The following is a 21,904-nucleotide window of genomic DNA, read 5'->3' as shown; positions in this document are numbered from 1 at the left end:
AGAGCGGCACCAGTCAACCCCTCCCTCCACGGCAGGAAGGTTCTAGACCCCTGCTGCCCAGCAAGGCCACCCACAGCCCCAGGTGTGTCTAACACGACTGAGGACTTGAATCTTAATTTTATTTGGTTTTAATTAAATTTACATCTGTGCAGCCATACAGGGCTAGCGGCCACCACATGGACCAGGCGGCTGCAGAGCCTGAGCTGCCCCCTCTGGCCTCTACGTACTGTGGCCTTGGCCTTCCTTGCCCGAGCCTGCGACTTCTTAAACCTCCGTGTTTCTTCTACCGAATCTTTCTGATCGTCTTTTTCTGGGAAAAGATGAGCAAGTTAGGGAGCAGGCCATCTTGTGGCTGGTGCCAGGTCATCAGGGTCCCGGGTAGGGTCACTGCATCTATCACCATGCACTGGGGGGATGGGAAGGCGGGCAGAGGGCCGGCTCTCTCCGGGGAGGCTCCGAAGCCCAGGCTGACCGCCCGCAGCCTCCTGGGTGAGGGGCTTCAGCTTGGGCTTACCTGGAGGCCTGGGCCTGGCGACCGGGAAGGCTCTCCTCAGCCTGCGGCACAGCGCGTGCACCTCTGCCTGCCCCGTCAGGAACACCAGGATGCCGCCTGTGGGGAGAACCAGCCCCGCCGTGACCCGCTCGTTCACGCAGCAGACGCTGCCTTGGCCGTGACCGTGTGCCAGGCCTTGATCTGAGAGCTGGGGCGCAAGGAAGTGCTGATCAAACCAGGGCTGCAGAGGCCCAGACAAGCAACGGGCAGCTGCCCGCACACCGAGGGCGCTGGGACAAGGAGCTCAACAGTTGCCGTGGGAGCCGGCATCCCATCCCCCGCTATGAGCCCAAAACACGGGGAAAGCAGCTCTCCTCCGGGGAAGTGGGAGCAACCCAAGGGTCCACCACCTGGTGAACGGAACTAATGGAGCACGTGCCACGGGGATATGGTGAGAACTGTGAGGGGGTCAGGAGTGAGACTCAGGTGGGACACACCTGTTCACCTGCCCTGCGTCTGTGGGGACAAAAGGCACCCTCCACCCCCTCACCCCCACCCAGTTAGTCCCTGAAGCCTCGTGATCCTTGGGGCGGAACACGGCAGGGCAGGTGCTGTGAGCGCTCTGGACCAGTGACGACGCTGAGGCACAGCGAGGCCGAGTGACCCCGAGTCCCGCTGCCTCCTCCCGGCCGGGGCCTCACCTGCGGGCAGCAGGCGATGGATCTTGCAGACCTTTCGGAAGCACTCCCCACTGTAGTCGTCCAGCGGCGTCCGCTTGTTAAAATGCACGGTCACCGGGAACTGCCGGGACTCGACCTACGAGGACGCCCAGGGAAGCACGGGGTCGGGGTCGGGGGTCAGGGGTGACCTGAGCCCAGGCCCGGGCCCTCCCCTTCCCTGAACTCTCTGACCACGAAGGTCTCCGTTTGGTGCTACGATCCCACCCACCTCCCCCGCAGCAGGCGTCCTGCGCTCTGTCGCAGTCGACAGAGGGGCCCGGCCTCCCCCGGCACCCTGAGACCCCGGCCTGGGCGGTACCTTGATGACGGGGGGCGGCTGGGCGAAGAGCCGCTGGTTCTGGGTGAAGTCCTCCACCCGCAGCGTGGCCGACATGATGAGCAGCTTCAGCGGCAAGTGCCTCTGGGGGACGACAGACCCGGGAACCCATAGCCGCCCGGGGTCAGGAACACTGATGGGGGGCAGGGGGAGCCCTTGGGGGAGACCTGCCCTGCCCTCCTGGCCTCCCTCCAGCCCCACCTCGTCTCAATCTTCAATCCTCTTTCTGGTTGCCAAAGATCTAAGAAAGAAGTGGGCGGCAGTGGCTTGTTAAAGGAGCCCTTAAGATACCCCCAAAGGGACTTCCCTGGTGGCGCAGTGGTTAAGAATCCGCCTGCCAATGCTGGGGACACGGGTTCGAGCCCTCGTCTGGGAAGATCCCACATGCCGCGGAGCAACTAAGCCCATGAGCCACGACTACTGAGCCTGCGCTCTAGAGCCCAAGAGCCACGACTACTGAGCCCGTGTGCCACAACTACTGAAGCCCGTGAGCCGAGAGCCCATGCTCCACAACAAGAGAAGCCACCGCAATGAGAAGCCCGCGCACCGCAATGAAGAGTAGACCTGCTCGCCGCAGCTAGAGAAAGCCCACGCGCAGCAACGAAGACCCAGTGCAGCCAAAAATAAACAAATTAATTAATTTATTAAAAAAAAAAAATAGCCCCGAGGGACTTCCCCGGTGGTCCAGTAGTTAGGACTCAGTGCTTTCACTGCCGAGGGCGTGGGTTCAATCCCTGGTCAGGGAGCTAAGATCCCCGCAAGCCGTGCGGCGTGGCCAAAAGGAATGAAAAAAAGATTCCTCCAAGTCAAGCTCTGATGGTGTGAGACGAGACGGGAGGGCCGAGCCTGGGGTCCACCGGGCACACCGGCACAATGGGTGTGGTGGTCTCAGCCCTCCCTCCCCCTCGACGTTGTGACTGCGGTGGCGGGTGCCTGGTTCCCAGCCCCCTAGGCAGCACCTACTGTGCCCCCGGCGGGCTCTGCTCTCGAGCCCTTGGAAGCTGTCCTCTGAGGCTCGTAAGGTCCAAACCCCGAAGTTCAGCGTTTTCGGCGAACAGAAGCCAAGGTGAGAGGCACGGCGCAGACCAAAGGCCCCGTCTCCTTCCTGCAGCAACCTCCCTGTCTGCCCCAGCCCGCGTACCTCCCTGCATCTCCTGTTCTCCCCACCTCCCTCACTCCGCTCCGCCACCCTAGGCTGCCTGACAGGCCTCAACACACAAATCCAGACCATGGCGAGGACTACAATCACGGGAAGTCCCAAGCGTGGGCGAGGACGTGAACTGGCAGCCTGTACCCTGCTGGCAGGAACATAAGGGACGCAGCCGCTGCGGAAGATGGTCTGGGATGGTTGAAATGGTTAAACGCAGAGCTCCCATGGGGCCTGGCAGCTCTGCTCCTGGGCACAGACCCAAGAGAAAGGAAGCAAGTCCACACGGAGACCCGGACACGGACGTTCACGAGAGCCAAAACGCGGAAAGAGCCCAACTGTCCTCCAACAGATGAATGGATACATGAAATGTGGTCCCTCCACACATGATGACTCAGCCATGAAAAGGAAGGAAGCGCTGACACAGGCCACAATGGAGATGAACTGAGAAAATGTGCCAAGTGAAAGAGGCCAGTCACAAAAGGCCACATGTTGTGTCTTTTCCCTTACATGAAATACCCAGACTAGGTAAATCCACAGAGACAGAAAGCGCCCTGACGGACGCCTGGAGATGGGGGAGTGCAGGAGGACGGGGTGACAGCCAAAGGGCACAGGGCTTCTTTTCAGGGTGACAGAAATATTTTAAAGTCCATCGTGGTGATGATATAACAACTCTGAATATGCTAAAAACCACTGAATCGTACACTGTAAGGGCATCCATTATGTAAAATAAAGTCCCAACCCCCCCACCAAGGTATCAGGATAACACCTGCCCCAGGGCCTTTGCACCGGCTATTCTCAGTTCTCAGAATCTCCTCCCACCAGTACCCCTCCTCACTCACTCACTTCCTCCAGGCCCCCACTCAAAGGTCACCCTCTCAGTGAGTCTTCTCTCACTACCAACCCTCCACCTTCTGCCTGGCACTGCCCCCTCTCCCCGGCTTTGTCCGTCACCAGCTCACAGGTTTCCTGAGTTTGCTTACTGTCAGTTGCCCTCATGAAAATGGAAACCCCACAAAGGCAGGAGCCTCTGTCCTGTTCACCGTGATGTGCTCGGTGCCTGGCACACAGCACACACGGACCGGATGTCTACTTGATAAAGGTTCTGGGCGTGGTGAAGTGCTGACCTCTCGGCGGGGCTGGCAGGGGCCAGCACAGGACTGCTCCACAGAGCTCCCACCCCAGGGCAGCAGCCCTCTGACGTCCGCCCCTGCCTGACCTGGCGTGGGGGAGATGCAGGCAGAGGCAGACCCCAGGCCGGGCGCAGGGCAAGCATCTCAGAGCACGTGGAGCGTAAGGGCTTGGCTGGGTGGCCCCACCAGCGCTGCGGGTTCCGAAGACCCGGCTGGCGTCTCAGAGCCGGCTGCAGTGGAGCCTGGCCCACCACGGTCTCCTTGCTTGAGCCTGTTGCTCTGGACAGAGGGAAGGGTCACAGTGGATGAGGTTGGACCCAGGACAGGGACCACACAAGGTCTGTTTACACCAAGACCCGCAGCCCAGCACCGGGCCTGGGAGGTCCTGTCCCGGGAGACCCTCTCACGGCAGCAGCCTGGGTGTAGACCGCCGTGGGCTGTGGGAGCCGTGGCCTGGGACTCGGGGCTCCCCGGCACCCTCACCTACCTTCTCCCGGAGACACACTATGCGGGACAGGAGGCCGATGAGGATGTCAGTGTACACGCTCCTCTCGTGGGCTTCGTCAATGACCACCACCTTGTACTTGAGCAGCAGGAAGTCCTGGTGGGGGAGGTCGGGGGTGAGGCCAGCCAGCCGGGCCTGAGCACCCCAGGGTCACTGTGCACCCCAAGGTGCCTGCTCAAGGAGCCCCTCTGGTAGCCAGCACAGATCTGAGAGCACTTGGCCTGCGGGGAGTCCTGGCCTATGACCCCGGGCCAGCTGCTTCACCTCCCAGGCCTCTTTCTTCATCTGTCAAATGGGACAACGGGACCCATCTCACGGGGTCAATGGTGAAGTTTCGATGACAATTACTATCTGTAAAGTACACAGCATGGGGCCTGGGCCCTGGCAGAGAAATTTCTAGAGAAAAGACAGCTACGATCTCTTAGAGCTGAGCTACCAAATGCAGATGCCCATGGGGCGGGGAGGGCAGGCAGGAAACAGGAACGAGGGGATGCTGGCTGGGGACCAGGGGCAAGAGCTCAGCACATGCCATACAGGAAGGGGCCATCGACACCACAACACACTCACAGCCACCGTCCCAGGTGGCCTCGAGGCAGGAGTCACCTCTGCTCTCCCAGTGACCCCTGCCCGGGGGACGTCATACAGCCCAAGAGAAGCAGTATGCATTTGGCTAACACACAGTCTGTGAACCAAACCACATTGAAAATACAAGTTCACGTTTCACGAGCACTTACGAGGTGGTGTGCTAAGGTGCTTTCGTGTGTCACACGATTTTTGCTTCAAAGCAATTAGGAGGAAGGTACCAGCTTGCAGATGGAGAAACCAAGGATCACAGAGGCTGCGTAACTTGCACAAGGTCACACAGCAGCACGGTGGTAAATACAGTGGTTTGCCAACATTCACTGCTCACACCCCAGGTGACAGCCTAGCCCCCCGCCCCCAGGCTTACCAGCCTTGCTTTGTGACACCAGATGAGCAACCAACCTTTTGGATTTCCTTGAGCAAGACGCCATCGGTCATGAACTTGATTCTGGTCTCTTCAGTCACGTTTCCCTCGTATCGGATCTGATAGGAGACGACCCTGTGGGCACAGGCTACGGCTCGGTCCCCCAGAGCTGCAGCTGCCTGGGGCTGCAGCCGTGCAGCCACTCCAAGGTGGGCAGAGGAGCAGGCCTGGCCCCGCTGCGCAGGCGGCCGAGGGGAGGGCCCACCGGCTCCCCCAGCAAGGCCCGGACACAGGCCCACCCCGCCTCCCTCTCCAGGAGCTGTCACGGGCAAGTGAAGAGCACGTCAATCAAACACACACACGGACCCTGGCTGGAGTCCGATGTGAACAACCAACTGTAAAAGCTGTTTAGGAGACAACCCGGGAAATGGGAACACGGACCGGAGCACACTCTGGAGTTATGATACACTCTTTAGTGGCGGTACTGCAGTTATGTTTTCAGAATCCTATTCTTAAAAAAAAACAAACCAGGGACTTCCCTGGTGGTCCCGTGGTTAGGACTCTGCGCTTCCACTGCAGGGGGCACGGGCTCGATCCCTGGTCAGGGAACTAAGATTCCCCAAGCCTTGGGGCGCGGCCAAGAAAACAAACAACCCAAAAAAACCCCAGACTCATGATCTTTCAGCCCCGCACAGTGAAACATTGAGGCTGAGATGACGCAAGACCTGAGACTTGCTCCAAACTGGGTCTCGGGTACGGGGGGGCTTATCATACTAGCCTCTCCACTTTTGTACACGCTTGAAGATTTTACACTAAAAAGCTGAAGAGAATTGGCCTTCCCTGGTGGCGCAGTGGTTGAGAATCTGCCTGCCGGTGCAGGGGACGTGGGTTCGAGCCCTGGTCCGGGAGGATCCCACATGCCGCGGAGCGGCTGGGCCCGTGAGCCATGGCCGCTGAGCCTGCGCGTCCGGAGCCTGTGCTCCGCAACGGGAGAGGCCGCGATGGTGAGAGGCCCGCGCACCGCGATGAAGAGTGGCCCCCGCTTGCCACAACTAGAGAAAGCCCTCGCACAGAAACGAAGACCCAACACAGCCACAAATAAATAAATAAATTTAAAAGTTGAAGAGAATGAAAGGGGCAGCTTTGTATGTACTGTAACTTTCAAGGTACGCATTGAAATGCCACAAGAAAGATACAGAAGGGCGTGAACCGTATGAACCGTTCACGCAGCAGCCAGACAGCGAGGAATACAGACACACAGAACTGCCCGTCTGTGCACACGACTGTCTAGGAGGAGCCACAGGAAATGTGCGGCAGTGGCGGCCACCGGGGAGGGGAGCTGGGGCGCCTCGCCCACCTAAGACGCGAACACAACAAGGCTCCCCAGTTTGCGTGCTGGGCCCAGCGGGGCCAGGGTTCTGTCCCCAGAGCCAGGACGGGCCTGACGCATGGCAGGTCCTGGTCGGTAAACATCTGATGCCAGTGTGGGTGGCGGGCACTCTGCCTCTATACGATTCTGTGCTTTCTTTTTTCTTTCTCCTTGGCCGCGTGGCGCAGCTCGTGGGATCTTTGTTCCCTGACCAGGGATGAAACCCAGGCCCTCGGCAGCGAAGGCGTGGAGTCCTAACCACTGGGCCGCCGGGGTACTCCCTACAGGTCAGACCACACTGGACACGCCGCCCCTTCCAGCCCGAACTGGACGGTCTGGGCTGAGACGCAGGCGTCTGCGTTACCAACACGGCGCGGAGCCGTCCTCAGGCCAGGGCTGTGCTGTGTTCAAACTGCTTCCCGAGGCAAGTCCTGCAGCCTTACTGCCGGGAGAGGGCTTTCCCCCTGGAGACCTGAGCTGTAAACTAACCCAGCCACGCCATTCGCCTCCTGCCTGCCTTCGGCCACCTGCTGCTCTGCTCTGCCCTCAAGGCCTGTAAGGGCCACTCTGTCCCCTCACTAAGGGCCTGGCTGGCTTGTCCCTGCTTCACGACGCCCCTGGCAGGAGGGTCCTACTGTCGGCACGTAGGGAACCGCCCTGTGCTTAGATGCAGACGTGGCGCCCTCCGGGGGAACGAGGGCCCGCGCCGTGGCTCAGGTCTGGTGGGGCCAGAGGGCCACCCCCAACTCTCCCATAGGAGGCAGAGCCCTCACCGTGGTGACAGATTCATCTCCTTGGCCACTCGCTGGGACATGGCCATGGCGGCCACTCGGCGGGGCTCCGTGACGCCAATGATGCTGTTGTCACTGGGGGAGGAGAACACAAGGCATCAGGAGGGCTCCGCCCCACCCGTCTGCCCCGAAGTCACATGCGGCTCTGGAAGCGGCCCTCACTGGGGGTGACGGGACACGGGCGCCAGGCAAGGCACCACAGCATCACTTAACAACAGCAAAAGGGAACGGCCCACAGGGCATTCTACAGGAGACGCTCCGACAATCACGGGGCCAAGGGGTCCAGGCAGCCGCAAAGAAGAACGAGGCCTAGCGGACCTGAGCCTGCAGCCGGGGGGCTTGTCCAACCCAGCCGAGCACACGCGCCTCCACAGAACCTACCCAGGGGACGGGTGGTGGATTCTGGGCAGGAAAGCGTTGGCCCAGCAGGCCCGAGGCTGCTCTCCCTACAAAGCTCTGCTTCCAGGGCAGCCCCTGGCTGGTGTCTGGGATCCTGGATTTCAGGAGGGCTCCCGCCTCTCCCTGACGGACAAGAGGGGCTCCCTGTGCCTGAACTGCTTGTACAAACAAGGTGGCTCATGCTGACACCTGCTTTCCTTTGGGGAGTCTAGAATTGGGTAGGTACCAGGCAGAGGCCGCCTGTGTGACCAGCCCCAGTAAGAACCCTGGGCGCTGAGCCTCTACTGGGCGTCCCTGTTTGATGACATCTCACACGGGCAATGAAGCGTGTCCTGTGTGACCCCCGCCCTGGGAGACGGCTCTGGGGGCCTGGGCCTGGTTCCCCCAGACTTCACCCCGTGAGCCTTGCCCTTTGCCGGCTGTGCTTTGTGTCGTTCACTGTAATATATCACAGCCGTGAGTACGATTACATGCTGGGTCCTGGGAGTGTTCCCAGCAAATTGCTGAACCTGGGGGTGGTCTTGGGGACCCTGACACACATGGGTCGGAAGGGCCAACAGGAGTTGACACGCCATCCCTCCCACCAGGGACCAACCTAAACGTTTTACACAAATTCAGTCATTTCATCTACATAACAATCCCGTGAAGTAGGTGCAGTGATGAACCCTATGTCACAGCTGAGGAAACTGAGGCCCAGAGAGGTTAAGGAGCTTGCCCCAAGTCACACAGCACGGCAACGGCAGAGCCGGAATTAGATCCCCAGGAGCCCTGCTCCTAACAACGTCCGGGGGCCACGTCTCACTGTCACCTGAGGGACCTGTGGGGACCCTGTGGCCAGCCCCCACCTGCTGTAGCCTGCTTCGTAGAGAAACTGGGGCACCTGGGTGGTCTTCCCGCTGCCGGTCTCGCCGCACACGATGACAACGGGGTGCTCGGCCACTGCCTCCATGATCACTTGTTCTTCAGAGAGAATCGGGAGCTTCAGCCGCTCTTCCTGGCGAGAGAGGGGAAGTCAGCGCTCACGGAATGGGGGTGGGGGGTTGTCGTCCCCTGCAGAAGGGCGGAGGGGATGGGGGGCTTTGCTCAAAGCAAGATTACGTAGGGTGACGTGATTCCTATAAAGGCAGCAGCCGGCATCCAGCCAAGGGGAACAGGTGCGCTCGCTGGAAGCCCTGACGGCTGGGGAGGGGCAGAGACATGGGCTGGGTCCTCGGGGACAGCGTGGTGCAGAGAAGCCCCTCTGGGCACAAGGAACTCTTGCCTGCTGCTGGGGGGAGACTACGGTCACGGCACAATCACTTCGGCAAACAACCGGGTGCTAATTTCACCAAAATCGAGAACGTCAGATATAGCGATTCCTCCCCTAGGTACTCACACATGGGTGCCCGTGCACACACACGTACACATGCTCACACAAGTATTACACGGTGAGGGAGAAGTTTCCTGAACCCCTGCTTGCCCTTGTTATGTGTGAAGCATGCTAGCACGCTAATTTTAAACATTCTGTTCTCTATCTCTATTCCATTCTATTGGTTTAAAAAAAAAAAAAAGGTGCGGCCATCTCACGACTCCACAATGGCTGTGACTTCCAGTTTGTAAACGCTGCTCCCCCCCAAATTTTTGTACCTGTGGCTTTGAGAAAAAGGCAAGAATGTTTAAATCAGCAGTGAAGATGGTAGCAAAAAGCTAAAACCCCCCAAATGCCCAGCCAGAGAAGGGTACTTAAAATGGGCTCTATTCACGCAACGTAATGCTCTATAGCCGTGAAAACAAAGCAAAACAAAACAAAACCCAGACGGACCTTGGTGACGCACATCTACACGGATAAACACATCTCAGGAACACCATGTCGACTAACAAGTAAGCAAAGTGCTGAAAAATATATATGATGCGAGGCCGCTTATAAAAACAGGCAAACCTAGGCTTAAAAACATGCACGTGGAAAAACCACAGAGAAAGGCGGGGATGAACCCCAGGGGGCACCAGGGACACTGGAGGGCGGAGCCCGGGTTCCTGAATGGCCGTGTGGAGCAGAATCTCACACCCCAGCTCGCAGAGGACGGCATGGGGCTCTGACGTCACCTACAAGGAAACCTTTGTGGCGGGAGGCCAGCGGCACTTCAGGGTCTGTTAGAGCAGTCAGCTCACCCTAATCGCTTATATATCAGCACACAAAGTACCCGTGACTGAAATCACCTCATTCCCACAATCCAATCTGTGGTTTTAAACAGCTGCTCTAAGACCCAGGAACCCTCTGCCTCAGGCCTTTGCTCATGCACTTCTCGGTGTGGGACGGCCCCCATGCTCTCATCTGGTCCCTGAGCTCTCGACCCGGATGCCCTCCCTGATGAAGCCAGGCCCTCCTGTGACCCCCGCTCATGGTATCCGATCTTGCCCTCCGTGGCTCTTGTCCCATGTGTGGTCGACCTCGGTCTCCCCTGCTGGACCGAGAGCTCCGAGACTGCAGATCGCTCCACCTCCTGTGCTGGCCCACAGCACGCGCTCCGTGGAAACGTGTGGACGGAACCACCACCCGTGACGGGCCAGACCCTGCGGCATCACCAGCCTCACGGCTCCCCAAGTGCGTTCCATGGGCCTCGGGCTTCACCTCCCTGAATCTCGTTGTCATGACAACCCAGTGAGACCCTCATTTTACCAGACAAGGATACGAAGTGTAGAGAGCCGGAGTCCCTGTGAGTAGACGGGTACCCCCATGCTACGGACGAAAACGAGGCCCAGAATGAGCTGGAAGGTGGGGGCACCAGCACTCCGTTCCAGGTCAACTGACTCCAGAGCCCAAGCTCTTGTCCCAGTGAGCAGATGCCTGGACCAGGACCTGTGGTCAGAGGCTGAAGGTGACGGTAACCAGACGATGATACGGGCAGCGGACACCCATCTCAGCAGCCCCGACCACGTGCCAGGCACCCACTCGTCAGCCCTACAACAACCCTGCAAGGTGGGTACAGCTATCCCCCTTTTCCAGGCAAGGAAACTGAGGCACAGAAGGCAATGCAACCTGCTCAGATCCTGGGATGCCCTCTCTCTGCACCCTCAGCCCCCTCACAGCACTGACCTGAGCACCTAAGCCCTTAATCAAACACCAGAGAGGCCAACCTGCATTTCAGGGGAGCGGTTCACGGGGACGAAGACAGCGGGCTTCGCCGGGGGCCTGGCCAGGGCAGAGGCTGCCGCAGGAGGAGCTGGTGGAGGGAGACCACTGGGCACTGGGCTCTGGCCCCTGGCCCCGGGCGGAGCTGGTGGCAGATGCGCTGGGGACGACCCTGCACCGGCCTCTGCCGGCTTGTCCGCTGGGGTCTCCTCGGGTCCAGACTCCGCTGAGGACTCAGACTCCTCCTCTTCTGCCTCCTGGTGGTGGCGCTTCCGGTGGGCCCCGCTGAGGCTGCTGACCTTCTCCAGACCCTGGGCTGCCATGCTGTCGGGCTTCCTGCCGGGAGAGCCAGAAGTCAGAGCCTAGGACGGGCCAGTCAACCTGAGGCAGCTCTGGGTTGCTGCAGGCTCCTCAGAGGCCAGGACGCAAAGGTCACGCCCCTCCCTGCCGCAGGGCCTTTGCACCCGCTGTCCATGCTCCCTGAAGACAACTGCTCCCTTACTCGATTCCAAGGACGCCTCTCAGGAGGACTCTCCCTTACCGTGTAGCCTCAATCACCTCCCCCACCCCCTCCATCCCCTTCCACCTGCTCTTTTCTGCTTAGTGCTCACCAACACTAAATATATATGTATTCACTGGACCACTGCCCATCTCCCCACCATAGAATGTGAGCTTCTTAAGGGAAGAAATTTAATTTTTGTGCACTGCTCTATTCCTAGGGCCCACAGGAGAGCCTGAGATGCAGTTTGCACTTGATAAGCAGTCGTTAAATGCACAAGGCTTAACAGGCCAGTACTGGAAATGAGCAGAGAGGGCCAAGTGTGAGAGCAGTGGGAAGGGGCGTGGGCTGGGGGGAGCACACTGGCCCCATCTAGCACCAGCTGCTCTGTGGGAAGGCCAGCTGGTGCGGCCACATCATCCAACTGGTCAAGACCAGGGGGGACCCTGGATTTTAATGTGAAATCTCCTAATTCTTAAATGTTGACTGTTGACTAGCGTCTCCCCAAAATTCATGGCCACCCAGAATGTGCCCTTATTTGGAAACAGGGTCTTCAGGATGTCATTAAGATGAGGTCATACTAGATTAGCATGGGCCCTAAATCCAATGACTGGTGTCCTTATAAGAAAACAGAGACCCAGGGGACTTCCTTGGTGGTCCAGTGGTTAAGACTCCATGCTCCCAATGCAGGGGCCATGGGTTCAATCTCTGGTCGGGGAGCTAGGATCCCACATGCTGCGTGGCCAGAAAAAAACAAAAAGAAAACAGAGACCCAGACACAGACAGAAGGCCATGGAAGACACACAGAGGATGCCACGTGACGACGAGGCCGAGACTGCGGTGACGTGTTTACCAGCCACGGAGCGCCCAGGACGGCTGGCATCACCAGAAGCTGGGGGAGAGGCTGGAACAGATTCTCTGGCCTCCAGCAGGAACCAACCCCACCAACACCTTGACTTTGGACTTCTGGCAGTCAGAACCACAAGAATAAATTCCTCTTGTTTCAAGGTCCCCAGTTTGTGGTGACCTGTTACCGCAGCCCTAGGAGACTCATACATGTGCAGAAGATCCAAATGTCTAATGATGCTACGTGAACCAAACAAACCTGCTAATGGGCTAAATCAAATCCTTGACCTCCTTGATGACAACTTCTAGCCTACTCGTCCCTGCAAAAGCTGGAAGGACCTGTAAGGCAGGACTCAGCGCTGCAGGAAAACGCCAGCATCCTGTGCACGGTAGGATAGTTTGCATTATCTGAGGCCTCTACCCATTTGAGGCATTTTAGCACACGCGTCACTGCAAATGTATTTTCTCATAACCCCAGAAGATGCCATGACCCTTGAGCCCCCCTGGGAGCCCTGGCGGGAAGGACGGGCTTCAGGGAGGAGCCAGCCGACTCACTCTTTGGTGCGGTACATGCGGTCCCCGGTGCCCAGTTTGGACGTGGTGTAAAACAGTCTCATCTCAGCTTCCGAAACCTGGACTTCACTCAATTTCTGGAGCATCTCTGCTCGCTGGGGAAGGAAATGAGTGTGTCACACATTTGGCCTCATGATCCCCTCTTCAGAAGGGAAGCTGAGACTCTAAATAAAATTCCAGCATCACTAACACCTACAGTCTTTTTTAAACCAAAGGTCAAACTGCAATTACCATCCTTCATGGAGTTCTTAACGCCGACAGACGCGTGAGTTAGGGTGGCTTTCTGCCCCCTTACGGAGTCTGGGGTTGGATAAACAAGGCTCTCTTTGCACCACAGTGTGTCGTAAGGGAAGATCATCGACTATCCAGATGCCCATCAACGGGAGACGGAATAAATAAAGTAGGGCCCATTTGTATAACGCAAGACTTCCCGCAGTTAGTACAAGGGAAGAAGAGCTGAGTGTGTGACAGGAAGTGGTCCCCACTCTGCCTTGAATAAAGCAGTGAGCGGGGGTGGGTCCAGTTGGTTCCTTTCCCCGGGTGAGCAATTCATGAGTGTTTGTTTTGTTATTCTTGAAATTACAGATATTTTATATCTGCTTTTATACGTGTTTATGTATATATATATATATACACACACACACACACACATTTCGTAATCGATAAAAAACAACGTACAGAACAGCAAGAAAAGATGCTCACAGCATTCAAATAGGACACACGCACAGGACAGTGAGGCTCCCCTGCATGAAGGGCTCCAGGGACCAAGCGTCAGAGCTGCTAACGGGAGGCCTGTGTGTCCCCTGGTGGACACAGCACGCCGTGTGGTCACTGTGCCAGAAAGACTAACGAGAGAGACTCTCCTGAAGCCTCTAGATCAGGGCTTCTCAGTCTTCACACTACTGGCATTTGGGGCCGGATCATTTTTTTGATGTTATGAGCACTGCAGGCTGTTTAACAGCATCCCAGACCTCTACCCCCCAGATGCCCGTAGCGTCCCCCAAATCGTCACAACCCCAAATATGTCCAGATTTGGCCAAATGTTCCCGGGAGGGGGGGCGCAAAGCGGTCCCAGTTGAGAGTCACTGCCCCAGACCTAAATACCAATTTATAGGAAATTCGGAGGGTGGAAGACCCTCCGTTTATATCAGAGATTAAAAGTTTTTAATCCAGACCGTGGGAAAGTCTCTGAGACAAACAAACCAATCTCTCCAACAAATATAAGGAGAAAAGACAAGAGATGCGGGTGGAGAGCATCTATGAAACAATTAGAAATTTGACTATTTACTGGATATCTAATGGTATTTTGAAAAAATTTAGACATGCTAATGGCATTGTGGTAATTTGAAACGGTCCTTATTTTAGAGATGCAAACTGAAATATTCAGGGATATGTATATGGGTTGAACGGTGGCCCTCTGAAAACATATATCCATGTCCCAGAATTGGATCTTATTCAGAAAAAGGGCCTTTTTAAGTTAAGGGTAATTAGCTTAAGGATCTCAAGATGAAATCCTGAATTATCCAGGTGAGTCCTAAATTCAAAGACAAGTGTCCTTGGGACTTCCCTGGCGGTCCAGTGGTTAAGACCCTGCGCTTCCACTGCAGGCGGCACAGGTTCCATCCCTGGTCAGGAACTAAGATCCTGCATGCCACATGGTGCAGCCAAAACATTTTTTTAAAAAAAAGAAGGGCTTCCCTGGTGGCGCAGTGGTTGAGAGTCCGCCTGCTGATGCAGGGGACACGGGTTCGTGCCCCGGTCCAGGAAGATCCCACATGCCGCGGAGTGGCTGGGCCCGTGAGCCATGGCCACTGAGCCTGCGCATCCGGAGCCTGTGCTCCGCAACGGGAGAGGCCACAGCAGTGAGAGGCCCGCGTACCGCCAAAAACAAAACAAAACAAAACAGAAAAACAAACAGAAAAAACAAAAAAAATAAAGAAAAAGAAAAAGACAAGTGTCCTTATCAGAGATACACAGAGGAGGGACACACAGGGGAGCAGCCCACATAAAGACAGAGGCAGAGACTGGAACAATGTGGCCATGAGCCGAGGAAACCTGGAGCCACAGGAGCTGGAAGAGGCCAGGTGGGACCGTCCCCTGGAGACTTCAGAAGGGGCACGGCCCTGCTGACACCTCGATTTCAGGCTTCTGGCTTCCAGATCACTGAGAGAACACATTTCCATTGTTTTAAGCCACCCAGTTTGTGGTCACTTGTCAAGGCAGCCACAGAAACTAGTACAGATTGATGCTGCCTGGGCTCTGACCCAGGGGGTGGGAAAGTGACCAGCCGTGGAGATGACCAAGGTTGACCATGAGCCTGACAACCGTTGGAGCTGATGACAGGTACACTGGAGTCCATGACACTGTTGTCTCTACCTTTATATATGTTTGAATTTCTCATTACAAAATTTTCTCCTTAAAAAAATATTAAGCAAAAAAGGTTAAAATTCTCCAGAATGAAGTTAAAAAATAAACAACAAAATGAATGAGGGGGGAAAATAAAAAGTGAGCACGTTGATCGACCAACTCCTGGTTCAACAATCATGTGGCGTCCACAAAGCTGGACCTGTCCCAGACTGACAGATACCCAAGTAGCACATCTCCCAAGGACTGGAAAGGTTCTGGATCTGTGTGTCCCATATGGGGCACTAGTCACACGTGGCTATTTGCATTTAAGTTAATTAAAACCAAATCACATTAAAAATCCAATTCCTCGGCCACACTGGCCACATCTCAAGCGCTCAACAGCCACATGTGGCTGGTGACCACTGTACTGGACGTTGCAGACACAGAACTTGTCCCTCCTTCTGGAAAGTTCTATCCGACAGTCCAGCCACAGGGATCACGTCGGAGGTCACAGACACCCCGACCCATCCCTCGCCGTGCAGACAGAGCGTGCATACCTGGAGCTTCTTCTCCTTCTGGTCTAAGATTCTCTGCAGCATCTTCCGCTCTTTCTTGGTCAGGGGTTTCTTCTCCTTCTTGGACAGGGGAGGGGCTTTGGTCTTCTTCTTCTTCTTGCCGGGCAGGACGAGCGCGTTGCTTGCATCGACTCCTTTCAACGTGCCCTTATCTGAAAAGACACGCTTGCCTGACCCACAGCCCTGGAGGATAGAAAGCGCGGACGCCTGCGAGTCTCAAGATGCTGCGTTAACGCCGTTTTCCTCCGGGCTGACCCTCCTGCCCACAGTGAGAGCCACCCGGGCACTCGCATAGGAACGGGGGCGCAGGCCCGTCACACCTTCATTCCACCGGTCCACCCAGCACCTGCCACGGGTCAGCCGTCCTCGCGTTGCGGGGAGAGGGATGGGGGCGCAGCAAGGAGGGAACAGGCTGCAACAGCGCCTCCCTCCCAGCGGGGCCCTGTGTTCAGCGGGGCCATCTTTACAATAAACCATCTTTACAATAACTCTGAAAGACGCTCTCTCACACGTGTACAGTGGACTGAGTACCAAGCTTGCGTCACATCTATTTTTAAATGGTGGAGTCTGGGACATCCCTGGTGGTCCAGTGGTTAGGACTCCGCGTTTCCACCACCAGGGGCACGGGTTCAATGCCTGGTTAGGGAACTAAGATCCCAAAAGCCGATCCCAAATCAGGCGATTTGCTTCAACCTACTGCAGCACCATGGGGAGGAGGGGGCTTGGGGAGCACCTATTTCTGCCTGACACCCAACGCTGGAGTCCCCGTACAGGCAGTGTCTGACTTTTATTAACTGCTCAGGCTTTGTACAACTTTATGACATTACCAAGTGTAGGAGAGGTTGTGTGCTCCTCAGTAAGAAGAATGAGACTATTTTAAGCAATGCAAGCCATCCATTCTGCAGTTCTCAAACAAATTAAAAGCAGGGGGAGAAAAAGAAAAGAGTGTATGGCAGCATTTTCCAAAGGCTCCAAATCGTGTGACATGGTGACAGCTAAAGGAGTGTGTGCTTGTAGGCGCTTGTGTTTCAAAATCTCTCGGTTTTAATTTCTAATACGGTAAATATCGACAGACACAACCCACACTAACAAAAGCATTTTGGGGTCCTCAATTTTTAGGAATGTAAAAGGGTTCTTGGTGCAAAAAATTTGAGAACCACTGTGCTATAGAAAAAAAGGGGGCGGGGGAGATGTGCTAAAAATAAAAATAAGAAAAAGGGTGATATTGGATCGGGGAAAGCTCTTTGAAGAAGGTAACCTGCTTTATATTCTTGTAAGATCACTCTGGCCCCTGAGAAAGGCAGGGATAGACAGAGATGTCTTGTTCTGGGGTGAGAAACAACTTTCCCCAAATCTTTGAGTCTAAGAGACCTCAGGTCCCTCTGCTCTCACCCAACTGTCAGTCCAGGGGTCTTCTGCCCTCTTAGAGGGGCCATCTCACTTCCTGAGCTGTCACTGCTATTACAATGGATGACGCCCATCACAGGACAACATCACATCTCTACAGCTTGTCTTTACTTTTCAAAGCATTCTCGTTTCAGTCACAAACATATTCTCCCAAAATACCACCTCCATGACTCTGAGAGCAGGTAGGATGACTGTTACTGCTGGACCCATTTGACAGCTGAGAACACTGAGGCACAGAGATGTCAGGCGACTTGCTTCAACTCCCAGCCTATCCCTGAAACTTCCAAGGAGGGAATTCGGACTCCAGATTCCCACTCTGACAATCTTTCCTATAACCCCACTGCCTTCCGGGTCCAAGAGGAGAGTGTGGAAGAAGAGGCTGATTAGCGGGTCGAGGGAAGCAGGCTTCCCCAGCGGCCCCGGCTCTCTCTCCCTCCCTCCACCTCCTGAATCTAGACTCACTCTTCCCTAACACCTAAATCTGCTTGGCCCTCAGGGATCCTATACAAGCAGCTGGATGAGTCCAACTTTGGAATGTGTTCAGTCTCAGGGGCCTGCAAGACAGCTGAACCCATTCAATCACTCCAGCCCAACTCTCCCCCGAAACTGGACCCATCATGGTCGCCGATGGCCTCCCCAGTGTTACATCCACCGTCCTTTCTCTCCCTGCCTGATCCCACGGCCACATTTGACACAGACGGCAGGTCTCCTCTTGGTACCCGGACAACCACACTCTCCCAGGGTTCTCTTCCCACCTCACTGGACTGGACTTATTGCCTCAGCGAGCCAGTCTGGTCTTCAGACTTCAAATAAATATCATCTATAAACAGATGACTCCAAACTGCTTCTCCCCTGGACTTGCCTCTCTCAAGCGTCCGACTCAGCAACTGCCTGCTGACCCTTCTGCTTGGATATCTGACAGGCCCGCCAAACCACTCATATCCAAAGCCAAGCTCCTGGTCTCCCCGCAAGCTGCCCATGCCTGCTTTCTCAGCCTCCAGCCGCACGCCTGGGATTTGTTCTTGACGTGTCCTCTGCTCTTGCGCACAGCCAGAACAAAGCTCCATCTTCCAAACACATCCTGAATCCACCACCTCTACTGCTGCCTCCCTGGTCCAAGCGTCAACTCCTGCCAGAGTCAATGTACTCAGCAGCCTCCTATCAGATCGCCCAGATTCTCTGCCCTCTACTGCTTTTCCTCAACACAGCAAAGTGATGCTGTTAAAACCTAAGCCCTGGGCTTCCCTGGTGGCGCAGTGGTTGAGAATCCGCCTGCCAGTGCAGGGGACACGGGTTCGAGCTCTGGTCAGGGAAGATCCCACATGCCGCGGAGCAACTAAGCCCGTGCGCCACAACTACTGAGTCTGTGCTCTAGAGCCCACGAGCCACAACTACTGAGCCCGCGTGCTGCAACTACTGAAGCCCGCACGCCCTAGAGCCCGTGCTTTGCAACAAGAGAAGCCACCACAATGAGAAGCCCGCGCACCACAACGAAGAGTAGCCCCCACTCGCCGCAACTAGAGAAAGCCTGTTTGCAGCAACGAAGACCCAACGCAGCCAAAAATAAATAAATAAAATAAATTTATTAAAAAACAAAAAAAACCTAAGCCCATCCTGTGTCCCTCCTCTGCTCTCAACTCTGCAGGGCCACCATCCTCACCATGACCCACCAGGCCCTACAAGATCCTGCCCCCATTTTATTTTATTTTTTTCTGCCCCATTTAAAATTTCATCTCCACTCAGCCATTCTGACTGCCTTCAGGACTTAAAAAAGGATTCAACGCTTTCTCAATAGGGCCTTCCCCGCCGCCCCCCACCTCCATGAAACACTGCAACCTGCCCAAACACCTCTTGTGCTTTATCTCTTTAGTATGAATGTATGCAAAACGTCCTATGTATTTTGTGTTTATCTTTGCTTGTCTCTTCCCAGAAGCATCTGAACTCTGCAGGGCAGGGAGTTTCTCCCTTAATCTCCTCTTCTGTTACTCTCCTAGAATAGTGCCTGGCACACAGTAGCCATTCCTAACAAAACGGAGGAGTCTGGGCAGAAATGTTAAGCAGCCTGGAGCTAAGCAGACAGGTCTGGGCTGAAAAATACAAACTTAGGGGTCGATGGTAGGGAGGTTATAATCGAAGCCATCAGAATGGATGGAATTACCTTGTAATTCCTTGCCCAAACTCCCCCTAGAGCTATACTTGGGCTGGACCCCACTGTTAAAAAACTCCAGGTATTGTTCCAAATTCAGTTAAAACGAAACGGTCACTATTCCCCCTTCCTTTGTATCATCTGGGAGAGGGGTGTCTCTCCGTGTCGCCCGCCCGAGTCGCGGAGGCAGGGCATAGTCCGGGAGCCCTTCGGCCCCCATTGGCCAGCCCTGCCCTGAGGCCCTGGTTGGTCCCTCCCCCGAATCCCAGCCCTTGTCCGGGGGCGCCTTACTTACCCTCCAGTTCCAGCCGCACAGGGGGCGGCTCGGGAGGACCCTTCGAAGGGCCGGGGGCCGCCTGCTGACGCCCCTTGATGTTGTACCTCCGGCGCAGCTTCCCCATGGCGCCCGGCTCCTGTTCTGCTCCCGCAGGTCCTACGACCAGCACACTACGAAGCCCAACCCACGTGGGAACCCACCGAATGCTCCGGCCGGAAAATTTCCGGGCTGAGTTCTCGCGAGAGCTGAAACTAACGGAATCTCTGGGGGCGGGGCTGGAGGAGGGGCCACGCTGAAAGCCAGGGCCGGCCGGCGGCGGAGGCGGGACCAAGTTAGAGGAGGGACTCAGTTTAAGCCCAGGACTGTTCTCACAGAGGTTTGACAGGTAGAACTAAAAGAAGGCATCTATTAGACAACTTTGAATTCTAATGACCACATCCCATTGTCTGTAGCGCACTGGGAAATAATGTATTTTCTGAATCCTGTATCTTGCGACTAGAACATCTATATTGTGTCTCCTTTTTTCTGTTAAAAGCATTAATTGGTTAAGGGCAAACATTTAAATTATATCACAAAAAAAGTGAAGACACTAGGCGTTATTTTAGAATTTTAGAAAGGATAAAGTTATTTTTAAGACTTATTTGGGGCTTCCCTGGGGGCGCAGTGGTTGAGAGTCCGCCTGCCGATTCAGGGGACATGGGTTCGTGCCCCAGTCCGGGAAGATCCCACATGCCGTGGAGCGGCTGGGCCCCTGAGCCAACGCAGAACAAGATATGCTGCAGAGCAGGTAAGCAATAAATTGTTGTTGGTTTGAATGAATGAATGAAGAGTGTGATTAATTTGGATGAGCTCCCCTCTTCCCCCCAAAGACAAAAATAAACCCCCCTTTTGTTGCGATCATCCATTTACAATGCTTGGTATCAGTTTATTTATCTCTTGTAAAAATAAAATACAGTGTGTGTGTGTGAAAAAAAAAAAGCCCCCACGAACACACAGGTGGTGCGTGAGAGGATTTACATAGTATACATATGAACATGCTTTTAATTAAGTAAAAAGGATTTGGGGGGAAAACGTTATAATGAGCAAATCAAACCTGTGTTTTCGTAGGTTTTATTGCTTAGGATGATAGTGATCTACAGTTTCTTCTTTAAATATGTTTATTTAAGTAAATAAAAAGTGTGTTCATCTTCAAATTATTAGGTAGGTAATAGAACATTCTCTTATATTTTCTTCTAAAATATTATATACCAAAGTATTATCTCCAGAAGTTATAAAGAACACTTTATAAAGCAAAAGGAGAAAAGGCAAATACACAACAGCATGGATCTCATTAATATAATGTTGAACAAAAGAAGCCAATCACAAAAGATCATACTTTATGATCCAATTTACATAAAGTTCAAAAACAGGCAAAATGAATTCCCTAAATTTTGGAGGGGGCATAGTGAATGGGAGAGGGCAAAGGGAGCCGTTTTGCAAAGCTGGTAATGTTCCTTTTTTCAACCTGGGTGCTGGTCACCTTGTGTGTCATTTAAATTCATGGAGAGGCACCTTATGATTTGTGTATTTTTCTGTTGGTATGCTATACTTCAATATAAAAAAAAGTTTCCTTTAAAAAAAAGAAGTATAAGGCCAGTGAATATACAAAAACCTCACCAGGAATCTAGAAAAATGTAAGTTCAAAAAGAGGCAATTTTTCACTCTTTGGGTTGACAAAAGTTAAGTTTTATTTTCCTGGTGGTCTCAAAAAATGTCTGGTTGGACATGGTTTGATTTAGGATGCAAACAAGGCTCCTCACTGTTGTGGCCTCTCCCGTTGCGGAGCACAGGCTCCGGACGCACAGGCCCAGCGGCCCTGGCTCACGGGCCCAGCTGCTCCGCGGCATGTGGGGTCTTCCCGGACTGGGGCACGAACCCGTTTCGCCTGCAACGGCAGGTGGACTCTCAACCACTGCACCACCAGGGAAGCCTCCCTGCTTTTATTTTTTATGTCATTTACTTATTGAGGAAACTGGGTCGTTAATCCTGTTGAATGCTCCACATTCTGGCTTTAGCTGATTGCTTCTGCTGCTTCTAATTTTTTTCCTCCATCCCCCATATTTCCTGTAAACTGTTGGTTAGATGTGGAGGCCACATCAAGTTTGGGTTCAAAGTGTTTGGCAAGAATCCATCATAGGTGGCGCTGCTACTTCTGCCACTAAGACTGGCGGGTCCAGGTCCAGACCACCTGGCCCCTCCTTTTTTAAGTTCCCCACCGACCTGCCACCTTTTGGTTTTAGTGTCTTGA

General features: G+C 54.7%; 1 protein-coding gene across 2 annotated transcripts in view; it reads right to left on the bottom strand.

The window, feature by feature from the left end:
- The window catches only part of DHX37 (DEAH-box helicase 37), a 30,737-nt gene extending 10,968 nt beyond the window's left edge, over positions 1-19,769 (bottom strand). For both annotated transcript variants that reach the window (XM_082668395.1, XM_082668396.1), the window contains exons 1-12: positions 19,636-19,769; positions 15,770-15,939; positions 12,849-12,961; positions 10,954-11,284; positions 8,685-8,833; positions 7,423-7,515; positions 5,319-5,415; positions 4,317-4,430; positions 1,532-1,633; positions 1,195-1,309; positions 515-610; positions 228-310 (exon numbers count right to left, since the gene is read on the bottom strand). In XM_082668395.1, coding sequence (XP_082524521.1) covers positions 228-310; positions 515-610; positions 1,195-1,309; positions 1,532-1,633; positions 4,317-4,430; positions 5,319-5,415; positions 7,423-7,515; positions 8,685-8,833; positions 10,954-11,284; positions 12,849-12,961; positions 15,770-15,939; positions 19,636-19,741 — 1,569 coding nt within the window. In that variant the 5' untranslated portion in view covers positions 19,742-19,769. The remainder of the gene's footprint in view (positions 1-227; positions 311-514; positions 611-1,194; positions 1,310-1,531; positions 1,634-4,316; positions 4,431-5,318; positions 5,416-7,422; positions 7,516-8,684; positions 8,834-10,953; positions 11,285-12,848; positions 12,962-15,769; positions 15,940-19,635) is intronic.
- Positions 19,770-21,904: the final 2,135 nt, after the last annotated feature.

The sequence above is a fragment of the Grampus griseus genome (genome assembly GCF_964374135.1).
Source record: "Grampus griseus genome assembly, chromosome: 12".
In the NCBI taxonomy this organism is placed as follows: Eukaryota; Metazoa; Chordata; class Mammalia; order Artiodactyla; family Delphinidae; genus Grampus; species Grampus griseus.
Note: the sequence above shows the minus strand (reverse complement) of the source record. Positions and strands in the feature narration are given on the sequence as shown.